The sequence below is a fragment of the Bactrocera neohumeralis genome, chromosome 6, assembly GCF_024586455.1.
Source record: "Bactrocera neohumeralis isolate Rockhampton chromosome 6, APGP_CSIRO_Bneo_wtdbg2-racon-allhic-juicebox.fasta_v2, whole genome shotgun sequence".
Lineage (NCBI taxonomy): Eukaryota > Metazoa > Arthropoda > Insecta > Diptera > Tephritidae > Bactrocera > Bactrocera neohumeralis.
Window position 1 is genome coordinate 58,761,866 of NC_065923.1, and position 26,599 is coordinate 58,788,464.

The 26,599-nt window shown below is 35.9% G+C and overlaps 1 protein-coding gene across 3 annotated transcripts; it reads right to left on the minus strand.

The window, feature by feature from the left end:
• Nucleotides 1-8,261: 8,261 nt before the first annotated feature.
• Nucleotides 8,262-26,373, minus strand: LOC126761994 (polycomb protein Su(z)12). 3 transcript variants are annotated; one of them, XM_050478454.1, is made up of 8 exons: nucleotides 25,819-26,373; nucleotides 25,710-25,756; nucleotides 25,356-25,640; nucleotides 25,102-25,285; nucleotides 24,084-24,993; nucleotides 23,019-24,028; nucleotides 20,945-21,118; nucleotides 19,147-20,887 (listed from the first exon to the last, which is right to left on the minus strand). In XM_050478454.1, exons 1-8 carry the CDS (start codon nucleotides 26,045-26,047, stop codon nucleotides 20,712-20,714), a joined length of 3,015 nt encoding a protein of 1,004 aa, XP_050334411.1. In that variant the 5' UTR covers nucleotides 26,048-26,373; the 3' UTR covers nucleotides 19,147-20,711. The 3 variants fall into 3 exon arrangements, with proteins under 3 accessions (XP_050334410.1, XP_050334411.1, XP_050334409.1); XM_050478453.1 differs by lacking the exons at nucleotides 19,147-20,887; nucleotides 20,945-21,118 and adding an exon at nucleotides 8,262-9,202 and having other exon boundaries at nucleotides 25,819-26,371; XM_050478452.1 differs by having other exon boundaries at nucleotides 19,147-21,118.
• Nucleotides 26,374-26,599: the final 226 nt, after the last annotated feature.

The window sequence follows — 26,599 nt, forward strand, 5'->3', positions numbered from 1 at the left end:
AACCGTCCGCGGCTTTAGAAAGGTGATGTTCCTTCGTGAGAACTAGCTCTCCGATCGCGGGGGTCCATTTTCTACGCCTCAGATTGTAATGGCGGGCTTGATCCGTGGACGCTCTCTCCATGTTTTGTCGAACGATTCTCAAGGCTTCCTGCATCCTGTTGTATTTCTCTTCACCCGTCGTGGGCATCATACTTGTGCCGATATTAACTTCGTCGAAGAGGGCCTTTGGCAGTCGCGGTTCTCGTCCTTGTACAAGAAATGCCGGGCTTTACCCTGTGGAGGCCGAGATGCTGGAATTTACTGCGAGCTCGATTTCTGGGAGAATATTGTCCCATTGCTGGTGTCGAGATTTGCTGAGTTGTGCAATAATTCGTTTGATCGTACGGTTTACCCTTTCCGTGGGATTCTCTTGGGGAGTATAAGGTGCGGTGAATTGCTGGCGTACCCCTAGATCCTTTAGATGACGTTGCCATAGTGTACTAGTATATTGAACACCATTGTCCGAAGTAAGGATCTTCGGAACACCAAATCTTGCGAAGATTCTTTCTCCAAATATGCGACGAAGTGCTTCAGCTGTAGCGCGCCTCATGGGGACTAACTCAACCCACTTGCTGAAGCGGTCGAAAAAAAACCAGTAGCATTGTATTGCCATGTGTTGATCGCGGTAAGGGTCCGATGAAGTCGGTACAAACTGTGGCAAACGGTTCTTGTGCCACCTGTGAAAGCATCTTCCCTGCTGGTCTCTGCTGTCCTTCCTTGTATTTCTGGCAAGACTCACACTGGCGTACGTGCTGGCTATTGTCGCGGTACATTCCTGGCCAGTAATATCGATTGGCGACCCGGGCTACTGTGCGGCGCATGTCCATGTGTCCGGCAGTAGGTATATCGTGATTCTCTTGTAGCACTCTTACGCGGAGGGGCTTACGCACACATAGCTTCCAGGGTACAGCCTCTTCATCCTGGGATCGACACGGAATGTGGCGATAAAGTTGGCCATCCTTTTCCATGTAATCCGCGTACTTCTCTGGATTTGCGCGAACTTCCTCTACTCGTTTTCGCCACCATTTGCATTGTGGAGCCATCGTCGCCGCTTGCCTTATGGTCTCTAGCGGCTGTCGGGACAGTGCGTCTGCTACGTGGTTGAGTTTTCCTTTTACGATACTCGATGTCGAAGGTATGCTGCTGTAATTCTAAAGCCCATCGTGCTATACGACCGGAAGGGCTTTCTATGGAATTCAGCCACTTCAGTGACATATGATCGGTTATCACCTTAAATTGATATCCTTCTAGGTAGGGTCTCATTTTCCGAATTCCCCAGATTATGGCGAGGCACTCCTTTTCGGTAGCTGAATAGTTTTTCTCCGCCTCATTTCTTTTTCGGCTGGCGTAGGCTATTACGCGTTCGCCTCCTTCCAGATTCTATGTCAGCACAGCTCCAAGGCCGATGTTGCTAGCGTCCGTCTGCAACGTGAATGTCTGGTTGAAATCCGGACATGCCAGGACGGCAGCCTCCGTTAACTTTCGTTTGATGCTTTCAAATTCTGATTGTTGCTCAGAACCCCTTTTCCAGTGTTTCCCTTTCTTCAGGAGAGCTGTGAGCGGCTGGCTCATGGTCGCGAAGTCGGGTACAAAGCGGCAATACCAGGAGTCTATCCCAAGATATTGACGTATTTCTTTCACGTTAGTTGGGGGCTTCAGTTCCTGGATTGCTGCAACTTTCTCGGGATCGGGGTGGATGCCTTTGTCACTGATCACGTGACCTAAATATCGGACTTACTCCTTGAAAAACTCGCATTTTCAGGGTTAATTCGAAGGTTGTTCTGCTGTAGTCTCTGCAGTACCTTTCGCAAATTTTGTATGTGTTCTTCGAATGTAGAGCCTATGACGATTATATCGTCAAGGTAGGCGAAGGCATGTGGTCCCATCTCAGGGCCTATGACCTGGTCGAGTACTCTCTGGAACGTCGCTGGTGCCAAGTGTAAGCCGAATGGCATGACGCGCCATTGAAATAGGCCACGCTCAGGTATGGTAAAGGCTGTATATGGGCGGCATTCTTGCTCCAAAGGTATCTGCCAGTAGCCGTTCTTGAGGTCCAGACTACTAATGTACCTTGCTCTTCGTAATTTGTCAAGTATGTGTTGTATCCTAGGTAAGGGGTATGCGTCGGGTACAGACCGGGCGTTGAGTTGCCGTTAATCCACGCATAAACGCCACTTACCGTTCTTCTTCCGAGCCAATACAATCGGCGCGCTGTGTGGGCTGTGAAACGGCTCGATACATCCCTTCGACAACAGCTCGTCGATCTCGGCGTTTATAAGGGCCTGCATCACTGGGTTCCTTGGAAACTATCGTTGTTTGATGGGCCGGTCGTCGGTCATAGTGATTTTATGCTCCGCCACGGTCGTCACTCCACTTATGCTTTCGAATTTTCGAAGTTGCTCGTCTAAGAAGTCACGTATGCGGGCCGCTTCGTTTCTCTGGTTGGCGGTCGATGAAGTCTCGAATCGATTAACCCTCCTGCACTTAAGCTTCCGTCTTCTTTTTCTCTTCATCCTGCGCTTTAGCAGGCGTGTGTCTGGCGTATTCAGGGTCACGTTGCTTACGGCTTTTGATGACATGGTGCGGGAGGCCGTTGATTGCTGACCATCTGACGCTTTCAGCACTACCTGGTGACCTCCGCAGGATACTATAGCTCCCATGTTCCCCAGTGTATCCAATCCGAGTATGGCGTCATCAATCGCTCCGGGCATCACGTGTAACACTGCCTTTAGCGATGTCTGTCCGAGTTGAATATTGGTCTCCACGGCGTCGAAAATCTTGCTGGTGGTGTCATCGGCCATTTGTATTTCAATAGCCACGGTCACCTTCTTACCATTCCCGGCTGCGTCCATATGTTCTGCAACTCGTGGTGATACGAAACTTTTCGAGGCGCCAGAGTCAATGACGGCTTCTGCGGGTTCTCCGCCAAGCATGATTAAGGCGTATAGTCGGCCTCGTTCCTGTTGCATAATTACTGGTGGTTCGGCGCTGAGTTCCGTGGGTCTGCCGCGCCTTGTCTTTGGCAAAACCCTTGGTCGTTTCCCTGTTGTTGATGACAACATTCTTTGGTTAGCACATCGCTCAGCCACACTCCCCGCAAAATAACTTCTTGGGATTACGGCATCTCCTAGCATAGTGACTTTCCTGGCCACATCTCAAGCATATATTTCCCGGCCTAAAGGCTCTGCTCGTAGATGGTTGCTGGCGATTCGCATCTACCGTAGTGTTATGTTGTGGAGGACGTGGTAACGGCCTACTTGCATTTCTCACCTCGTGGGCACCTATGATGTGTCTCGTCATCTCGCGTCGTGGTGGTTCTATTCCTCGTCGTTGTGCTTCGTATATCCTTTCGTACTCTTCTGCCAGTGTGATGAGTTCGGCTAGCGTCTCGAAATCTCGCCGCCGAATGTAGAGCAGATAATCGGTGTGACTATTCCGAAAAATCCTTTCCAGTCGCTCCTCCGGATTATACCCAGTGTGTCGCATTAAGTTCTGCATAGCTAGAACGTAGTCTTTGAATTTTCTCGTACGTATTGTCTTCGTTGCCGTATGTTATCTTCGAGGGGTTCGATGAAACGTGCTGGTAGGAAGAAGCGCAGAAAGTCCTTTTTGAAGGTTGTCCAACTCTCCCAATGTTCGTTATTGTTGCGATACCATTGGAGAGCGGTACCGCACAGTAATTCGAGCATGGTTGTCGGAAGGATGTCCACATTTATCATGTACACTTCGGAGAGCTTTTCTAATCTCTCAACGAACGCTAGTGGGTCTCGCCCACCATCATATTGCACGAACCACTTCCTCACCTGGTCGATGATGGGTGCGAATGTGACAATGTGGTTCTGTTGAAGTAACCTGTTTATTGGTGATGGTTGTAACCGTGATGATTCTGCGAAAGTGCTCGCGGTCCCTCTGTCTTGATCTGGTGGTAATGTTGTCTTCTGATCGCCTTCGTCTCGTGAAGCGATCTCATTTTTTTTGTATACAGTTTCCATCTTTAAAAATTTTTCCTCTATTTTAGGGTCTTCGTGCGCCTGGCTGCCAGTGTAGTTATGCGCTTACGAATCTCCAGCGTGATGCCTATGTGGTCAACTCCCAAACTCTGCGCGAAGGAGATTAGTTACTCCTTGGACATGTTGTCCAACCACATGAGATCTGCTATTCCCGTGTTAAATATCTTTCTGATGTTATACGATCCGCAGGGTCCCTGCTCGGGCACCAATTGTAACGAAGCTTTTCCTGCTCCTGCTTCTTACAAGTATAACTTGCTGAGGTATACTCGCCGTGTCCAGGGTTCGTTACAATAAATTTGTAAACATTGGGGCTCTTCTGCGAATCGTGCTTTATTTTATTTTTATATTATAATTAAAATTAAAGTTACAAAACTGTCTCCCGCGTTGTAATGTCGCTGCCCGAGGAAAGTGCTTTCAAGGTAACGGCTGCAATGACGATGTCCTGCGACGTGCGTTGACGCTCGCGTGCTACGACGACTAGGTTCGGCTACTTTTGCCGACGCTCGTGTAGGCTTCAATACGCTGTCCTGGTATACACGTTGACGCTCCTCTGCTACGCTGGTGATGTCCTGTTCAAACACTTGGCCGCGTAAATATACCGAACCACTGGCAGTGGCATTGTTGTTGTCATTTCATCTGTATGTCTGGTTTCTCAATCTTCTTGTGTTTCTAGAAGTGGCGTGGTTTTCCCGTTGTGTTGTGAACAATAGGGTGTGCCTTTATGGGTTGTATGGGTTAAATTCTGTATAGATATTTAGTTCTCACAAGTTCTTGCTCAACAAAAACATCTGCTTTGTGCCTAAAGAAAAGAACCCGACAAAGTCAAAGCTGTAGTGTACAATAGGGGTATTCTCTTGCTCTTGCAAAACCCTTGCACGGTGCAAGAATTGCATATATTTCTTCTTGGTGCACCGGCACAATAAAAAATACACGCAGAAAATTGTTTGCAATGGCTGTAAAATATGTCAGACCAAAACCTATGTATATTTGCATGCAATGTCACGTAAAAATATAATTGCAACCCTGTTTTAGCTGTCATTTTACATAAAGATATATTACGTCGTTAAATTGTTGAGGAAGGTAAGTTTTAAATAGATTTTATTATTTCTATTTAAAATATAAAGATTTGTTACAGTTTTTTTTTTGTTAAAAATATATGCAGAAGGTGCGCCAATTCACAATAGCCATGCTTAATAGTCATTCACAACAAATTGACCGAATTAGCCATTCATATATCACTAGATTCTGCAATGGGTGCTCTCGTGCCCTTGTATATTTCGGTATAGTATTTTTGCAATCTGCAATCTTGCAAGAGCAAGCGAATACCCCTAATGTGTTTTCTCAAGTATCCTGACTAAGACGGGTTGCTGACAATGGCCCATATTTTGAAGTTCATTATTATTTTCATCTTTAAAATAATATAATTATACAACATAAAATAGCTTACCTTTCTATTAATAGTATCTTTTGAGTTACGCTGAAATAAAATTTGTGCAGATTTTTAGTTATAACCCGTTAATTCATAAGAAATGCAACAAAACGAATTTTAAATGTATAATATATTTCAATATTAAAAAATATCTGCATCTATTATTACAACGATGTTTAAATACACTTAACTTTTATTTATCGCTTAATCACTTATTGCCTAATTCTCTTATACATGTACATATCTCCGTTGCACTTTATTATTACATTTATTACTGGCTGTTTATAAATGCAATAGTATATGTGTACAAATATACATACATATAACGGCAGATCATTTTCTACAAAATTATCGGGAACTTTCCTTTGCTAAGTGAAGCCTCTTTAACGCGTCGACTTTTATGTTGATGAAATGTTTCAAGTATTTCAGTGAAGCTTTGTTGCTGTCTAGTTGTAAATAAAATTTTTAAATTGTTTCGCTTAATAATGTCCTAATCGAACTTTATCTTCGTATGTATCATTAACATCGACTGCAATTTTGTGGGATCTAATGGATCTTAAGTTTATTTTATTATTTAAAAGTTCAAATAGTTATTTAATGGCATAATGCATGTGGATAAAGATCTTCAATATTTATACATACTTACATATGTAATAATCTTTTAATATTTAACTAGCTTTTTCTCTGATTCGTGGTATGGAACTCGGTGTGATTTGTTAAATACATTACCCACAAGTTTTAAATTGACTCTGAATGATTAATGGATTTTTGCAGAAACATTTTGCTGGGCCGTTGCCAGACGAGGTGGACCGCTTTTAACAAAAAAAAATCTTGGAATTTGTCGGAATTGAGATCGTACCTAGATTCCGCTGCAACTTCGATCCAGGTTTTGCGTACCGAGTGAATTTTATGTGTAACATATTTTTACATTCTTTAATGGATGTAAATGACACACCTGTTTCATTCAACAAATCATAGTTTAAAAAGAAATATAACGCAAGTGCAGTGCGACACCTTTTACATTATTAAAAGCTGTGTATATTTTATTTAATACATACTTACTTATACTAATGTATATTTAGGTAATTTAAAAGTTCTTTACCTCCGTCTAATAAGCCGATTACCTGAAACATGCTAAGATTGAATTTCAAAATTTTCTTTTTTTATACATTTATGTATGTTTGTATTTCACTTTTTAAAGTATGTATGTATGTATATAAGTTTAATTTGTAGTCACGTTTGTATTATATGATCATATTTTTAATCGAATTGCAATTGTTCATGCATTACTCTACGAATATCTAATATAGTCGAATATCGTATTTAAAAATATACAGTTTTCCCAACTCTCGGCTTTGTGTACCTAATCGCTATATAATTTGGTTATATTTCTCTACTGTTATATATACGCACTTTTAAACATGTAAGTCTACCAACAAGAACGAATTTCGGACAAATGGCCACTACTTCTTCTTTGCATATCTCCACGCGTTTACATAAATTTTCCATGGCCCGATGTAGCAATTCGGTTATAGTGCGTTGAATGTTGTCTTTGAGCTCCTTAAGCGTTTCTGGATGATTGACGTAAACCTTTGATTTAATATAACCCCCCGAGAAAATAATACAGAGGCATGATCTTGGTGGCCCGGCTGGGCCATTTTTCGAAATTAACAAATCGCCAAACTTTGCACGCAATGTGTCCATGTTTAGACTTAAAAGCCATTAAGCCCAAAATGGGGCTCATCGAACGTGAATTTGTGAATTTTTCGGAGAACTTAAATTTGCGTAATAATCTCAGACAATTTCCATGCGTTTTGCCAAAGTGAAACGTGTCATGCTGGAATAGCCTTACTGTACAAACTGACAAAATTTGACACATCCGTAAACAAATATGGCCAAAATCACGTCAAAATGACATCTCTATTGGTGGACAATGTACATATGTATATATTACACTAAGGGTAAGAATGCTAGAATACAAGATTACACCAAATCGCCATGTTGTGACGTAATTCTTGCGAGTTGAGTTGTAAACAAAAACGTAAACACTTTTGTTAATTCGAGAAATAGAGTTCACACATTTTTGATGTATTAAAGTGAAAAGATTCTGAAATTATAATTATTATGATGATGAAATTCATTTCGCCTACAAAAAATTACACAGTTTTTGGCAACTTTCATATCCAAAGCAAAACCGAAAAAACTCGTTCTTAATGGTTTATTTGCATAATAGTTATTGCAACTCGGCACTGCACATTTAATTTTTCAAAATTAATATACTTTTATAAATTTTAATAAATACAACCTTTACAAGCACAATTCGTTTTAACCATTCACTTAATTGACAATTATAGTTTCAATAGATAAAAGTATTTATTAAAAAATTACCAAAATATTTTCTCGCAACATTGTTCCATTCATTTCACTAAAACTTCTAAATTAAGCCTATTTCATGGATTAACACAAATATTTACGTTTTTGTTTACAATTTACATACTGCGCTATGCTTATTCTTCTAAAGAATTACGTCACAACATGGCAACATAGTACAATTTGTGTTTGTAATATTGTCATATCGTAAACCAAAAAAGTAGGGTTAAATCATTGTCGTATTCGTGTATTCTATCATTTTTGTGCTATGGGTGCGTTCCAGATGGCAATCACGACAGCAGTGTTGCAAATTTGTTTGCGTGAATTTGAACACTTACAATAGATACAAATAATCGGCGACACTATAGTTTTGTCTGCTCATCAGCTGGATATCAGCAATTATGCCACATCTGTTGTACTGCTGTACTGCTGTAATTATCTATTATTATTCGTATAGCAACCTATGCTACAGTTGTATTAAGTGCGGTTCGTTGAGAACATAAAACCGTGAATTACAAGTTAATGAATTCAAATTCGAAAAAATGTAATAATAGGATATAGATATACATATATGTAAGAATGTCGTAAAATTAAAGTAGGAATTATTGTAAAAATAAACAAAACATTTTTTAAAGGTAATTTCTAAAGTGTAAAAGTCAGTTTTTTGAATATGTAGTGAATGATCATATGTAGTTATAGACAGTCAAATAAGTAAATATATGGTATACGCAGCTACTAATATTAAAATTTTGTTTAAGTATGCTCTGATAAAACAAAAAAGATTAAAAGCAATATTTAAAAATTATAAAAATTATAAAAACTTAACATAAATGTAACGAATAATATTTTAAATAACCTGTGTAACGTCGCTGACGTTGCCGTTATTTTTCCCATTTAAGAAAAAAAAACTAACACAACTATCCCTTTGAATTTCACTTTTTCGTTGTTTAGCGTTTATCCACTTTCGTTAATGGCACCGAGAGGCGTGTACGCAATGAATGATGTGTGACATTAGCGGATGTTGTTGTAGAAATGATATTTGTATTTTTGGCAGAAGACTTTGACAATGTTGGTTCGGTGGCATTATTGTTGTTATTATGATTGGTATTCGTAGTGCTAGCTATGGATTGACGTCTAGTGACCAAACGTTTTGGCAGTGTTGTTGTCAAACTATTGGCTGTCGTAGTGCAGATGGCGTTGGTTTGCTTACCGCTGCTGCTGTTGGTAGGAGGGACACCTTCCACCGATTGGCGCTGAGCAGTTGTGCGGGTGGTTGTACCGCCTATCCCACTACCACTTCCACTGTTGTGACCTTCAGAATTGCGGCTGCGTTTGCAGGCGGGTTGTGATGCATCTGAATTTAGTTATGTTTATATTTCCAAATGATGAAGTGAGAAGAAGTCAAAACAAAAAATTGCAAGCGGTTAGCCGAATTTAGCAATTAAATTATATATGTATTTGCTATTCATAAAACTATATGATCAACGTAAGTAGAATGTCTACGTAACGCTTGTGTATATGAATAAATAAGTTCAAAATTAGCATTTTCTCTGAAAAATATATTATATATAATTACTACAAGTGTTATTACCTAAAAATATATATGTATATATATATATATATATATATACAGTTGCGAGAAAAATAATAGCAGTCCCTTGAAGGACATACTATCTACCACTGTAGTTTTACTATTTTTAAGTGTTTTCATTTTTTCTTTTTGCTAAAGCGTTTACTAACACTAGTATTCGCAGTTAGTCATGTTCGAATAACGGTAGGTTGGCATCATATTTTGATATTTTAATTTCACTGACGCTAAGTGGTTTGTATGGCGAGCACATTAATAGCAGCGTTTAATTGTTCTCTGAATATAATTGAAAATTTAATATATACGATTTTTAAAAGTAAGTAATATTATCATTTACAATATAATAAGAAATTAATTATTGTGTTCACGCAATTTATTTATCTAAAGTGGGTCGTGGAAATCATTGCAGCACGGAGAAACGCAATTTGATAAAAAATCTGATAAGTGCAGGTAAAACTTATAAAGAAGTACAGAAATTACTATGTTGTTCCGCAAAAATGATTTTCAATGCTCTTAAATACCAAAAATCATCTGAAACACGTGGGCGTAAAAGGATTTTATCAGCATCCCTGGTGAAACGCATAGTGAGGACTAGCAGAGCCAATCCATCAAAGGCAGCTACACAAATTAAAGATGAGTTAAATCTGCCATGCGGAGTCCATACAGTCAGACGATGTTTAAGAGATAATAATTTGTATGCTCGGAGCCCCCGCAAAGTTCCTCTTTTGAAAAAAAATCACATTGACAAAAGACTAAAGTTTGCACACGATCACTTGTTGTGGCCACTCCAAAAGTGGCGAAATATTCTTTGGACCGATGAAAGCAAAATGGTTCTTTATGGTGGGAAAGGATCAAGGGAATATGTGAGACGTCCGCCTAATAAAGAATATGATCCAAGGTATACAAGGAAAACCCTTAAACATGGTGGATCATCTATTATGGTATGGGCATGTTTTTCCTATCATGGTGTTGGTCCGATACGGCTCATTGAAAAAATAATGGATCAATACCTGTATGTGAATATTTTGCAAACTAACATGCTTCCTTATGCCGAAGACAGTATGCCACTGAAATGGATCATGCAACAAGACAATGATCCAAAACATACTAGTAAAGTGGCAAAAGAATGGTTTCGAGAGAATAGGATTGAGGTTATGGAGTGGCCAGCTCAATCGCCAGACCTCAATCCAATTGAGAACTTATGGACTGATCTAAAGAAAGCCGTTTGGGATGAAAAACCAACAAAAAACAAGGATTTGTGGCAAGTAGTTCAAAAGGCATGGTATAACATTCCATTGGAAAGATGTCGTCGCCTTGTGGACTCCATGAAGGACAGATGTGTTGCAGTCATAAAAAATAATAGCAATGCAACTAAATATTAATGTGATCAATAAAATTAAATATCAATTACCATTTATTTTTGCCGTAATTACCTCTTAGTTATAATAAACTGAAATACTGCTATTTTTTTGCTCCATTAATTTATGTACTTGGTTCAAAAAAAAAATTTTAATAAATAAAATATCAACTTAACTTAAATTTATTGTGTGCACAAACTTTTCTTGACGTTGTGGTAAAACCCCCAATGAATACGAAGTACCAATTTTGTAATGTAAAATATGTACCAACAGTTTTCGAAACATGGGGTGGGCACTGCTATTAAAAATCTCGCAGCTGTACATACATACATACATATGTGTGACCTGGTCTACGAAAAGGGAGCTAACGTGCGAAAACTAGTTTTCTGGGAAACAGCTGTTAAAAATAAACAACTCGTTTCGTCAGTTTCTCGTTATCTCATTGATTTTTTGACACCTAAGCCCCCTTTCCGTAGACCAGGTCACATACATACAGTAGGTAGAAAAAGTAAGTTATCAAAGTGAATAATAAATCAGCGAAGTGAATAAAATTTAAAAGTTTATATTTTTCAAACGAAATTTTTTTTTTTTTATTGAGACCATATTTCAAAGTATCTAGTTAAAGTAATTATAAAACAAAAGAGAAGTTCACTGCTTTTATAAAAGGAAAACATACACAGATACAGTAAATTGCATGTAGAAAAAATAAGTTATCAAATTGTTTAATATCCACAATGTTCAAAATTACGTCTTGCTAATTGATCCAATCGTTATTTCATGAAGTTGGTAAGCTTCAAACACTAATTTTGAGGAAAATTATTCTAAATTTTATAGATGCAGTTTTTCTTATCAACCAGGTTTTAGGGTTTCTCCTCAGTTATACGCATCTTAAGGATTGCCAAAGCTTTTTCAATTGGTGACAAGTTAGGGCTTTGAGGAGGTCATTTCAATACATTCACATTTTCATTTTGTAGGTGTTCTGTGATGATTTTTGCAGTATGAATGGGCGCGTTGTCCTGTTAAAGAAGGATATCCGGCCAATTAGTCGGTGATCCTCGGGAATGGCGTGCTCCTTTAAAATATTTAAATAAACTGGAGCAGTAATTTTTCCTTCCAGGATTACAATATTGCCAGGGCCATTCGCAGATAAGCATGCCCAAACCATTAAACCCTTTTTCACCGACTTAACTGTGGGTAGAGTGCACCTGTATGATAGTACTTGTTCGGGTGAGCACCAAACGTAAACCATACCGTGGGAATAAATAGACAAATCATCGATTCATCAGTCCACAGCACTTTATGCCAAAATTTTTAAGATTTTAATATGTGATCTTTATAAAATGCTTGTCGTTTTTTTTATTTGCCTCATTTAGGTAGAGTAACTTTCTTGCAATGCGGCTGTGAATATTGGTTTGGTGCAATCTGTTACGAACAGTGTGCACTGAGGGACCATTCATGGCTTCTTTTGTAAGCTATGCGCGAATTTTTGAAACTGATTTGAAGGGATCAGAATTGGAAATATCCAAAATTCGTTTATCAACTCTCCTGTTGTTATTTTTGGGCGCCCTTGCTTCTTCTTCCTGATGACTCGATTTTTTTTGTTGTATAATAACTTTCCGTATTGCGACTTGGCTTTTATTAAAATTTTCAGTAATATAACGCTGTGTGTGACCATCTTTATGCAAATTAATTATGGTTGAACATTCCTCATTCGTTAATTGTTTAAAATTCACCATTTTCAGATTTTGTTTTTAATTCACCGTTAAAAATCGCCTTAATATTTCAAAAAATTAAAGTTAAAAAAAAACGAAAACTTTAGTTACCAATTCAATTTCAAAATTTATAAAATAAACAATTCTTGCACGCTTAATGCTTTTTTGTAATTTATTTTCAAGTTTTAATATGAAAAACACTAATTACTGCACTTGATAACTTACTTTTTCCACGCCTTATCACTGAACATTTCTACAGAAGGCCACCAAAATTTCTTACCAGATAAGCGGTTGCCACTAAAATCATCAATTGCGGTACTTTGATAACGGTACTTTCCGAACATATACAAAAAAAAATTATATGCAATTAAGCGAAAAAGTATAGAGCGTTTCAAACAGCGCTGGCTGTTTTGATAACTTATTTTTTCTACCTACTGTATATATGTATATGCTTCATTAAGACTGATAGTAATCAACTATTTTCTTTAAAACATACACAAAGGTAAATATATGTAAATACTAATAGAGCTTGAATTAAATATTATCTTCCAAACTCACTTTCACGGAGAGTTGTTTAGAAAATGATTAAAACAAGTGTTGATTGGGTTTGTTTTTGTTGCAGTAATAATATTGAACAATGGCAAAACTTTAATAACGCTCCACTAAAAATTGAAACGTAAGCGCGACTTTCAAGACAACAAATGTTCCATTGGTATTCTAAACGATTTTCAAAGTGGTGGAGTATGCAGTTCATCTAAAATCCGCTCATCACCACTATAATTTATTCTAATGCGTATACCATAATCGCAATTGGCTAAATCAGATACATTGCCTAGTGCAAACATTTTTTTAATAGCCGAATTCTGTAGACAGTATCTAGTCACTATTTGAGACATTCTAAATTTGTGACCAGTTACTATTCGTAATATTCTAGTAATTCTCTACTGTTTAGTCACAAAACTAATAAAGTTTCTTGTTTTCCATTTTAAATATACTAACACTTCACTTATAGACAGCGGCATAGATAATAATCGAATATCGGTTTTTATATTTTGTAAGCAGCTCAAAAACGTATAAGTTCCAAATAAAGTTTGTAACTATTGTTATTCAAAGCCAACAGTTTATTTTTATTGGTAATTATGCTTTTTGGCAGCGTTTTAGAAAATTTCATATTCGTTTTCGACGTGTTTATTTTCTTTCATTACATCTCTAAATAACGAAATATACAGTTGATCAATTGAGAGATTTTTGTGATTGTCCCTTAAACTTCACTTAACCATAGCCGTTCCGCCCTTCCGTAGTGACAACGATGTTGTTATTGTTCTCATTGTTGCTGTTTCAATAAATAAAAACACACCACCGCTTCTACCGTCCGTAACGTGCATACTTGAGGAAATTGAATTTTTTCCGAATAAACGAGTTTGCTCTCTTAAACGCAGAGTTGACAGTTTCGATATTTTGTGGTAATAAAAAATATACTTAATTTTATTTGAAATATTCTTAAACTAAATCAAAAGTGCAGTCGATCCGGTTATTAATAAATAGGTACATTTTTTTTAATAATAGGATTTAAGTTTTGATGTTTTACACTATGAAAATTTATAACTAAAAAGCTAGATGTGTGAAAAAAGATGTATACAAATTGAACGATGGTAACATTGTTTAAATTCGTTTAAGAGAAAACAACTACAAATACGTTTTCACTACGGAATCGACTAAATGAAGCATTACTGATTTGCAAAGTCCTTGTCCTAATTTAAATAGAGACTTGCGACTGTATTAAGGGGCTATACCAGTGTGACACTTTCAAAAAAAAATTTTTTTTTTTGCTTGTTTCGATAGCTTATATATTCAAAAATATCCTGTGAAATCGGCGAGGTCGTATTTTAAATAGTTTTTGAATGGCAGCGTTCTAAATAGCGACCGCTCAGAGGTGCAAACATATATAAGTGAAACTTTAAACGCGTTTTTCTCGAAACGACATTTTTCAAATTTGCTGACATTATAACTCAACGAGAAATTAACCGATCGACTTCAAATTAAAACTGGATATAGTTGAATACATTTGCTATACAATAGACTACGATCTTTTTGATTGGCTGAAAATTGTCAATTTGGCATTAAAAAAACGACAATTTTTTTCGTAAAAAAAAACGATTTTTTTTTTCAAATGGCGCCATTTTCTTAATTTTTGATATTTTTCAAAGATCATAGTCCATTGTATAGAAAATATATTTAAGTTTAATAAACATTTTGAATTTTTTTGTTTCAGCTACTCAATCGACCGGAATCATGCCAGCAGTTGAGGCACTTTTTTTTGGCACTTCCGCAGACAGCACATTACTCCGTTATTTTTCAATATTTTTGTAAAATTTTTTTTTTTTTAATATAGCTAAAAATATACTTTATTACGTCCATAGAACGTCGAAACATTCAATCTAGTACTTTCTTTTAAAAAAAATTCACGAAAATCGCCTAATTTTTCATGCGTCACACTGGTATAGCCCCTTAAAGTGCTGAATTGCTCTATAATCCGTAACCGGGAACATTTTAAATGTTTTTAATTAAATTTTGAATTACAAGCGTCTAAAGTACATATGTATGTATGTATGTTGCAACGAGTATTTCTTGTAACATCATGTTTTTAAATTTGCTGCAATATTTACTCAGAGGAAATGATGCGAACTTTAAATGGCATCGTGAAGCCTGCTACATGAACATTTGTAAGAAGGCAGCGACATAACAGTGGCCAGCTTGTACACAAAACAATACAGCTGTCCATTTGTATGTACACAATTTTGTTGTTGCCATACTAATACCTTTCACTTCTATAAAATTTTAATATTTTGTTCAAAGTGAATTTTTGTATGCAAAAAATAAGTAAATAGGTAAATTTATTTGTTTTAAATTATAAATTGTTTTTACAAATGATACATATAGCAGAGTTTTTTTAATTAACGTCAGGTTTGTTAGAGCTTTGAATAATTTTACATTTTACATATTAATGGCATCATACCTCTCTACTGTCCTCTTCACTGTCGTCGGCAAAATTAGAAATATTTTTAATTTAGCGAGAGTTGAAATCCGAGAGGCAGTCCGCCTGTGCGTGCAAACGATAACTTAAGCAAAAATTGAGATATCGTGATGAAACTTTTTACACACGGCTTAGTACTGGTAGGTATCATATAATTTATATACATTTGAGCTCATATAATTAAGTCATTCAGTACTTTTTTACAATATTAAAAAAAATATATATTTTTTTATGTTACAGCCTTAATATATGGCATGTTCCGTTATCGTATAAACGTTGGCAATTTCCATCGCAATTAAGTATTTTCATTTCGGGGGTTTTAACAATTTTGTATTTCTTTCCAGTAAAACTTTGCACACATAATTAAGTCATTTTGTTTGAAAAGGATAAATTTAATATTTCTCGCCACACTTTAGGTCAATATTGTTAATTTTTACTGAAAGCCAAAATAGGTCACCCGTTCTAACGATAATACCCTGGTTAGGCTGATCCTTTTTTAACTTCAACAGAAATAAGGGCTCAATTAGAGGAGCGGAGGAGAAAATTCATTGAATGGTCGCTTAGCAAAACGAAAACCTAATGTTTCGAAAAAAAATATTGAAAAACGAAAAGCGTGTGCTAAATACCATCTCTGGAAGGACTTTAAATGCTGGAATTTGGTAGTTTGGAGTGACTAATCCTAATTTAAAGTATTCGGTAATTATGAAAACCCTTTTTTAAGGTGACCCCCTTAGCAAGAACTTAACCCACAAGTACAATAAAAACATGTGAAACATGGTGAGTCATAGGTGATGGTATAGGGTTGCTTCACGTCTTCAGGTGTTGGTCGGTTTGTTAAAATAAACGGGAAAATTATCGGTGAAATGAACAAGTACATATTGGAGAACAATTTAGACGGTGGCTATGTGGACAATTTACAGTTGGCTTGGAATTTCCAACACGATAACAACCCCAAGCACTGCTCACGAGTCATTAAAACTTGGTTAAGTAGCCAAAATTATTATGATTCTGGATTGGCCAGCTCAAAGTCCGGACCTAATAGCAAAATCCATAGAAAATATCTGGCGCATTATAAAAAGAGCCGTTCCTGTATGAAAACCTCGCAACAAATATTCTTTATGGGAAAATAACACATAAAATATTAATATGTCTGTTTGGAAGAAACTTTTATCTATTAGTGGCGTGACCTAATTATACAAGTATGAGCACAAGTGTATATATATACATAACACATCTTCAAAACTTTCTTCTAGCTCAAATACACTAGATATCATCATTTTCGACTTTATGGCGGATTAAGCCGTTTATGTTAGTCAATATATGTATGTACATATGGTCAATGTTTTCATAAACATAACATAGTTTAGCACAATATGAATGAAATCGGCGTAGACTGTGGTCTAAGGTCTAATATTCCGGATATAAAGCAAAATAAAATAATAAAGTTAAGTGAGTCTACGACCTGTAATATATGTACATATAATGAATTGTTGAATTTTTTTGCAACATTCTTTAAGAAAAAGTTTTGCCTTCACCTGAAGATATTTTTTTTTTCGGTTTTGACCTTTGAGAGAGTTTAAATTGTTCGGTTACACCCGAACTTATCCCTCCCTTACCCAATTTTACTGAGTATTCTTAAAATATGTATAAATATACCTTTAGTAGTTTTTTTTAGGTAAAAATTGCCTTTGTTTAGGTTGTCACACCAGGTGTTAAATTATTGCCGGTAACAATCTTCACCTTTAAGAAAAAATTATGAAACCAAAAAACAGCTAAATATGAAAATATAAATGTTGTCAAGGCAATGGGAGCTTACTTAAAATTCTCCTAACCTTAAGACCTTTGATATTTATGCATTTTAATTATAAGACAGAATATGTGAACTTGTATGTGCAGTATAAATATAGGAAATTAAAATTAAGTTACATATGTATGTATGTATATATTTGTACAAGTCGTCTACGTGATTGCTGAGGTTAATAAAAAATATGTTAGATTTTCAATTTAATTCAAAATATTTTGCTTTGTAGAGTTTGGTGTTATTGTTCCAGCATAGAACATTTCCGAAGTTGGCAATCAATGAGGTCTATATTGGCCTTAATGTATTAAGTACAATGAAAAATCTACTTTCTTATTCAAAAATATCAAAAATAAACAATGCGTGAATAATTCTGCCGAACTTAAAAAATAAATTACAATTCACTTTACTAACGCAGCTGAAACACTTTTAAAGGGGTTAAACCAGTCTACCAAAAACATTACTAAGTTGCTAGAATACTAAAATATTTTTTATTAAATGTGTAATCTGCTGTGGTGTTCAAGTGTTTGATGTAGTCAGCTTTCTCACTTTTTTAGATATCGATCAGAAATTTTACATGCGTTCTTTTTTCCCTATGAAGATATTAATTTGTTTTTTTTTTCGCCGATTTCGGTCTTTTATAGCATATAGCTGTCATACAAAACCCGATCACAAACAAGTTCTTGTATGAACAAATTTTTTACAATACGCGAGCAAATTCTTCAGATCGGACTACTACAGCATATTTTTGTCATAGAAACCGGCCGATCAAAATCAAGATAAAGATATTTGTATATCCTTTTATTCTATGCTAAAATAAGGTTTTACAGATTCTATGCAGCGGAAGTTTTTTCTTGTGTTATCTTTTCTTTTTCCTAAACCCACAGGATTCCGAAGAGTGAAAATCTATAAAATTGAGATACCTCCAAAACATGCTTTTTGAATGCATCAACCGCCTCTTCAGGTGACGGAAAACGTTGACTTTAGTTTATTTTTTACGAACGGGAATAAAAGGAAATCATTCGGTGCCAAGTCAGGACTATATGGAAGATGATTTATAAAATCGACGTTTTAAGTGCTCTGAAATGCTTCAATATGTGAGAGGAGATGGCATTGTCGTCGAGAAGAGTAACCCGTCTTCGGCGGTTGGTTTTCCTGATTTCTTGAAAGACAACTGGCAAACAAATGGTTGTGTATACCACTCAGAATATACTGGTCTGCGTTTTTCCAGTGATATGGTTGCGATATGTCCAGGTTTTCCCCCCAAAAAAACTGGCAACTCTTTGTTTGGAAGTGCTTCGTTCGCGAAAAAGTTTTGTTGGATTCGGCTCATCTTGGAACATCATTACAGTCTACTGCTGTTTACTTTCGGGATAGTACGCATAAGTCCACGATTCATCACTTGTCACGATGTGATGTGATTAGTCCTACTAATGCCCATAGTCGTGTCAATCTGACGATAGATCACATGACCGACGTAATATTGGTTGTTAAAAATAATCGTGCGAAAATGTTCGCGATTTAATTCCATTTTTTGGTCAAGGAGAATATTTTAAGTTACTGTAAACAACACAAATAGCGCTCGTATGCCAAAACGTTCTGCATACGATCAAAAATGTCAAACTTTACCATAAAATTGTGACTTTCCAGATTGTAACACTAGTGTCATCAAATCCCGTAACAAAAAAAGGCAACCTACGTTTCAAATCCCAAGCTTACGTAAAAATCTTTAGTATGAGTTCTGTCTGCAAAAAGCCTACTTATTCATTGCTCTTTTTACAATAAAAATAAGTTTAAACAAATCCGTGTCAATATTAGCTTGAAATTATACAATATTTTAAATATATTCTTCAATGGCTTTAGCATATTTGTTCAAGTTTAACTGTCACCTTTCGCGAAAGGTATATACATATATAACTATATGTATGTATATGTATTTATAGATACTGGGCGACATAGCAACTGAAAAATCGTGTTTGCGGGAAATATTCTTCGGTTCATTCTGAACAATTTTGTATAAGAGACTACGAGTCTAAAACCGATTTTGATCGGGCAGATCGGAAAATTATATCACCTATCTCCCATGCAACCGATTATTTTTATTTTTCCGGTATCCTGTCTTTAATTAAAAAGCTAAGAGCACGTAATTTTGCAAAACTGTTACCTAATCATGTTCAACAATTATAGTAAAAATAAAGAAAATTGGACAAGTAAAGGGTGATCCATTTCGAGGTTTCCTACTTTTTTAAACAAAAAAAACATAGAAACTTCAAATTTAATAGGGAATGTTTATTATCATTCGGAAGAACATTCTTTGGCATTCATTTTTATAAGATTATCTTTTTCAAATCTTAGCTGCAACTACGTCTCAGATGGTCCACCTTTTAAGTCCAATTTTCAATGACTCGTTCGAACATTTCGACTGGTAACTGGAGAATGACACGCGTGATGTTTTGCTCCAAGACCTGAATCTAAGTGAGATTGTCCGCAAAACTTTAGACTTTACATATCCTTACAGGAAAAAGTCTAACGGGGTGATATCACAAGATCTTGATGGCCAAACGACCGGCCCAAAACGTAAAATTATCTGCTCACCGAGGTGTTCTCTCAATAAAAACATTCATTGATGCGTTGTGTAGGAAATGGCATCGTCTTGTTAAAACGAAATGTCGCCGAGATCACGAGCTTCAATTTCAGGCATCAAATAGTCGGATATTCTTAGAACTCAGCCTATAGAGTGAAGCGATGTTGCTTGGGAAGGTTGAGCAGCTGCAGTTCTTGTACAAGCTGTATTTTGTACGCTTTCAATTTAAGATCTCGACGTAAAATGCGCCAAGTCCTTTTTGGGAGGGCCGGAAAGAGGTCGCTGATGAATTGGAAGTTGCACCACGACTACGTCCTGGCTCACACCGACTTTCTTGTGAACAGCTAACTAACCAAGCCGCCATCCCAACGCTTTTGCAGCCGCCCTACAGCTCACAATGGGACAGACAATGAACCCCCACACATTTGTAAAGCTAATCCCGATTCCGGCAAATAATCAATATACATAATATCAAAATGCAAATATGTTCCAGGTTTCATTCGAATATTTCAAAAACTGACAAAGAAATTTGTTTAATCCCTAAAAGATAAAATTCGCTCATCCGAAACCAGTTTTAAACCTGTAGCCTCTTAGACAAAGTTCTTCAGAATGTTCTGTAGAACATTTCACGCATACGCATACATATTATATGCTAGCATTTCCTAAATCAAAACAATACCAATTGCACTTATGTATTATAATGTAAGTACAAATTCACTCTTGTAATGAGGTTTGAGTGTATATGTATAACAAATGCATTTATAGTAATACATTATCCAATACATTTTCCTATAGAACGTTATCCGCTTCAGTAGTTGTGGCTACTGTAGCATCTGATGTTATAGTGGACGCTGTTGTCACATCAGCACGTAATTCGGCAGTAAGATAATCGTCAATATCTTTACCATCATCAACAGCATGAACATCACGTTCAGTTGTGTCAGTATTTAAGTGACTTGCATCGTCTGCAACCTCATCATCATTATCATCGGCATCATCATATGATAAATTATTTATTTTACATTTAACAGGAGTTTGTGTCAATTCACTTTGGAAGACAGTTTGCGGTATATTGCTAACAGTAGCATCACAGACGTCACTAGCATTATTATTCGCTTCGAACGCTTCCCTATTATTATCTGCGCCAATATATCCACATTCACCGCCATTGCCTCCTCCTTCCACATCTTCAATAACTGCAAACATTTATAAGATAGAGAGAGAGAAAAAGAGAAAAATACCAAAAGAAAGAAACGCGCACGATATCGTTTAAAAAAAATATTATTTAGATATTTAATTTTTTGTTTATTAATCTTTTAAGGCAGCAGCGCTAAGTGGTGAGTGGGTAATGTTGTATGGACTTATGTGGCATGGTGTGAAGTGGTGATTGACTGATAGAAAATGAGCGTAATGTGATCGGCTGTTATTAATTTATATTAAGAGTTAGAGTCAGAATATAAATGGTAATATCAAAATCAGAATTTATGATTAAACACAATAGCAGAACAAGTAACCACCAGAAAAACAGGTTATAGAAAATTTAAAATAAAATATTTTATGTTAAATAGCATAAATAGATATTTATACATCAATATATGAGTGCAAATAATATATGATATATAATTTGAAGATGTTCCGCTTTATTGATGTAGACAGGAATGGGGATAGAATTTTAAAGGTTTTAAAACGCTGCGATCGTATGATATCCATTTTGATACTAGAACTAGCACTGATCCTTAATATATGTATAAACTCGATGCGAATGACGTTTTATGATGCAATGTAACCATAATGAGTTTGCATATTCATATTAATAAATGTTATTTAGAAGTAATAATTAAGACATGTTTATAATAAAAATTGCTTAAAATAAAAATATTTACAACAAAAAAATGCGCACCACTATTTTTATTTCAGCATATTTTCATTACAGTTATATGAAAATAGATACGTGTTTAATATAAAAACAAACGTCAATTTATAAAAAAAAAATGCAATAATCAAGTTATGTTGTTGTAAATCTTAATAAATTAAAAGTTACTGGTCTATATTGTGATAACTAGCTGGCAATATCAAAGTCGTATGCGTACTTTTTTCTTGTAAGACAATGAAACTAACTATCGCAATTATTACACGGTGTGTACCAAAATTTACCGAACTTTATATTTAAAACATACAACATGCAACATTTGGGGTACTCACAACCCGTCGTAAAGCATCGTAAAATTATAAATTTTCACACTTGTTTAAAAAAATTGTTGTTGGATTTCATACAAAAATTAGTTTACACATTTACAATTCTCAATGCTATGTTTTCGAATCGTTATAACTTCTAACTTTATGAGACTTGTGAAAACCCTCGTTATCTATGAAAAGTACATTTTTAAAAAGTTACATTGATCTTTTTACATCCATTTCAGTAAAAGAAAAAGTGAGCAATTCTTCCATTTTACGAAGAACAGGTATGAAATTTGGCTTTAAACTTAAAAAACAATAATCGCTCAGACATACGTATTGATGAAAAAAGTTTACGGTGATGATTATACTCGTGACAATAGTACCCAAGTTTATGCGTCGTTTATACGACTTCAAAATAATGAGAAGTACATTGACGAACAAAAGGTTGACCATAAATTAGTAATCGTTCTGAATTGGTGGAAAAAGTAGAAGAAATTATTGGTATTGATGAAAATTTTACTACAAGAATGTTGGCTGAACGATTAAATACAAGTAAACGCACTATTTTGAGAATTTAAACTAAATTAAACGAATATCACAATCTTACTGTTTTCTACAACCAAAACTGAAAAACCAACATTAAAACACCATTTTATGATGTAGCCAAGCCATTCTGGTAACAGAGTTGGGAAGAATATTTCTATATATGACACAAGCAAATCTATCCATGGGCTCCAAAATTTGTATTAAGTATAATTATACCTATTCTTGATAAATAATACCTTTCAAAGATAATATATTGTGCATTGTTTATTCTATATTCAAAACGTTCGATTTTTTGGACACAACGTGTATACATACATATATGTATATATGTATATACATATATAACAAAAAATATTTAAACCTAAAACTCACCTTTTACAGACAGTCGTCTTTTACTTGTTTGTGTACGCGATTCGGCAGTTGTGGTACTATTTGTTGATACGCTTCCACCACGATGTGGGCGCTCAAGGTTTTGCGCATCTTTGCTCTCATTATTTTCATCGCGGTCAATTGTGGTTAGCGTTACAGCCGCTGACGCAGTGCTACTTCGTCTACTATTACTGCAAGCCTCACCACGACGCTCACGTTTATCGCTGGGCATTTTAGCACTGCCACTATTTGCGCTGGTATTGGCGGGAGGCTCTTGATCGTCAACAGCTTGAGATGCAGTCTTTTTTGCAACTCCTTTACTACCGCAACCATTTATCAATTTATCAGAAGTGCTGTTGCCGTTACCGTTTTGTAGATGCAGACTGGCACGTTTAACGGCTGTAGCTGAACGCTTTGTTGGTGGTTGCATTGGTTTGTTTTCCGTATTTTTACTGACACTGCTTGTACCACAGACATCATTGTCAGCTGTTCCTAACACTTCAGATATATTCGTAGGCTTTAGTGTTTGCTTTTGTGGTGATTTAAGTTTCTGTTCATCTTGTTTATGTATGCCCACATCAAGCCAGTATTTCAATTGAGCTTCACGCTGTTTGGACATCAGCTCTTGTCCCTCGGGATATTTACTTAACATACCCTGTAGCTTCTGTACAGTTTTGTAGACTGTCTCTGGTGAAACTAGCCCATAATCGAATAGTGAACACATATGTAAAATGAAATTGCGATATAGATTTTTACGTATAATCTCATATCCATTCGAGTCTAAGAACATTTCGCAAGCTAGTGGCAATTGACAGTCGCCAACATAACCATGCTTCATTACATGTAAATTCCAAAGCTTCATCAATTCTTTTTCGCCCTCATTTACATCGGAGAATTCATCAATCATTTGTATCGTTTTCTGCCGTAACCATAGTGGGTCACTTTCACCTTCTGAATCGATATCAAGTTCCTTGGGATGTACAGGTAAACAGGTCTCCGTGTGGTGGTATAGTCTTTAGAAGAAAGTAATTTATTATGAATACTCAACACAAAAATACAAGATCTCACCTATTATGGCCTGTAATGTAAGGACGCTGATTGCTTAAATCGTCCTCGTCCAACACTAGAAACTCGTCTAGGCAGGTTTTCTGTCTACGCGGGCGGCAGACTAGTAAATTTGTCACAGTTGTACGACGCACTGGACCACATGTTCGCGCAAAGGAACAACCTGACGGACCAGCCAAATCGTACGGTGATCCCGCATACGAACCATCATAAGAATCGTTTATGGTCACGTCAATACGTGCGCCATTCCCTGCCGGTTGATATGTGAAATTGAAGCGAGCATGACATAATTTCAAATGCTTAAGCAGCGCATACAAACGCAAGCAATCCAAACCACACCATGGACATATGACCTCCTGTGTGTACTCCGTTTGTTGTCGTGTATTGTTACTATATAAAAAATTATAAACTATTTGTATTTTTTCTACTTTTGCTGATACTGGCACAATACCACTTTTGGCACCGTTGGTTTTAACACAATTATTATTATGATTTACATGCGTGCCTATATTTTTAGTTTGATTGGCATTGCTATTGAATGGCATTTCGACCTCATTTGGATTGTTTTGTATTTTATCATTTGCCTCATTTTTTATAAAAGCCAAGTCGCCATAAAGGTTAAAATCCTTTGCATCAATACTACTAGGCACTTCATTGGCCGACCAGGTTAGACGAAACTTAAGAGTTGGAAATTGATTGAAAACGTCGAATTTCAACGAGAGTGGAATGTAATTGTCTGGCAATGTCTCCCACGTTCGTTTTTTTGGAGAAAAAGATTTTATGCTCATCGAATTGAGCTCCTGCATCGCCGCTTCGTAATCACCTTCAGGTATAAAGCATATATTCTTCTCAAATACTATCAATTCGCATCCATAGATTTTCGTACTAATTTTTCCTCGTTTGCAAGGTGTCTCTATATTAAATTGAACAACAAATTTTTAATTACAGTATACTCATAACATTGTAATGCCTAAATACTTTTTTCAATTTAAATATTCATATATCTACTTATTTCACTTACCGCAATTCTCAGTGTTTTCATCAATTGCATTTTTATCACATTTTGGTAAGACTTTAATACGAAACAATAGTTTATATATTGTGTGTTGATCGCCAAGAGGACGCATTGATTGTACCGGAATACTGATAGTTGAGAAGCGACTAATATCATGATCTGGATTGTATTCAACATCTGAACTGTAACTCTAGAATAAAATGTAAACATTAAAAATCATAACATAAGCTAATATATTTATACTGTTAGGATATATTTACCATCACTTCCTGAAAGTCTGAGGTGCTATCTTTTCGTTTATTTTTTGTTATCTTGTAAAGAGTAGCTTCTACACTAACCGACTCTCCCGCATTCCACCATTGATCGCTGCAACTACTTTTATCAAATAACCCATTGTAAATAATATTCAAATATTTATTTGAGTCTATCTCTGCTTTTTGTGTTATTTGCTGTAATATTGAATTAACTTTAAATGTTGTGCGTTTTTTATTGTTTCGCGACATGCGATCCTTCATATAACTAAGTGTTCGATTCAAAAATATAGGCTGAAATTATTAAAAAAAAAACATAAAAGTTATCGACACAACAATGAAAGACATTATAAAGTTACATACACTGGTGCCATGACGATTGCGTAAAAACCTATATATCTGGGTAGGTTCTAAACAAAGATTTTATATTTAGATTTAATTAATACTTTTTATTTGCATTTAGTGAACTTACTCTCAAAAGCTTGTAGAAAAAGTTCCTGCTCTTGCTGATGTCCATTGAGTTTCACATTATCAACGTTTATAGATGCAGTACTTGCAGTGACTGCAGATGCAGCAGCAGCTGTTGCCGAAGATACCCCACCACCATTAACAGAGTTGACACTTCCGTTTGCAACATTACTTATAGCAGCTGCCGGCGCTGCTAATGCATTATCCTTTTCGCGTTTTTTCGCCGGAGCCATTGTATTTATTAAAATGTTTACTGAATAATCACCGTCTCCGTAGTATGAGCACTGCGTGTTCAACCACAATTTAATTTTCTGCTGCTTCACTGTCTCGTCGTTTTCGACGCTAAGCTTGTGGTAGCAAAAGACGCCCCAAAACACACTCCACTTTTTAATTGTCCTTTATATATACACTCAATTTACTTTATTTAGAACATTAAAACTACAAATTTATACTAATTTCCCGTGAAGATATAAAAGTTTTAATGTGCAAGAGTTTTTCACAGTTCCCTATTGTAAATGAAAAGATATCGGCGCGAAATTTTCACACATAAGGCGTACACACTCTTCCTCTTCATCAGCTTCATCTTCTTCGTTTTAACTTCCATTCCCAATGAATAAATAAAACAAAAATCAATGCACGTACGAATTAATCGTTAGGCACATGCAATGTGCGTGCAATCATACTAAAAATATATATAAAATCTATTAAACAAAAATGTATTAGACGGTTTCTGAATCGAAAAACTAATTAAGAATTTGGAGTAAAGATATATTTTAATTGCTATT

Bases quoted from the DNA above. Each gene is read 5' to 3' on its own strand.
- LOC126761994 (XM_050478453.1), bottom strand. From the start codon at position 26,047: ATGGCTCCGGCGAAAAAACGCGAAAAGGATAATGCATTAGCAGCGCCG. The intron at 25,757-25,818 runs GTAAGTTCACTA...ATCTTTGTTTAG, and splicing joins TTTTCTACAAGCTTTTGAGA to AACCTACCCAGATATATAGG. The intron at 25,641-25,709 runs GTATGTAACTTT...TAATAATTTCAG, and splicing joins GCAATCGTCATGGCACCAGT to CCTATATTTTTGAATCGAAC.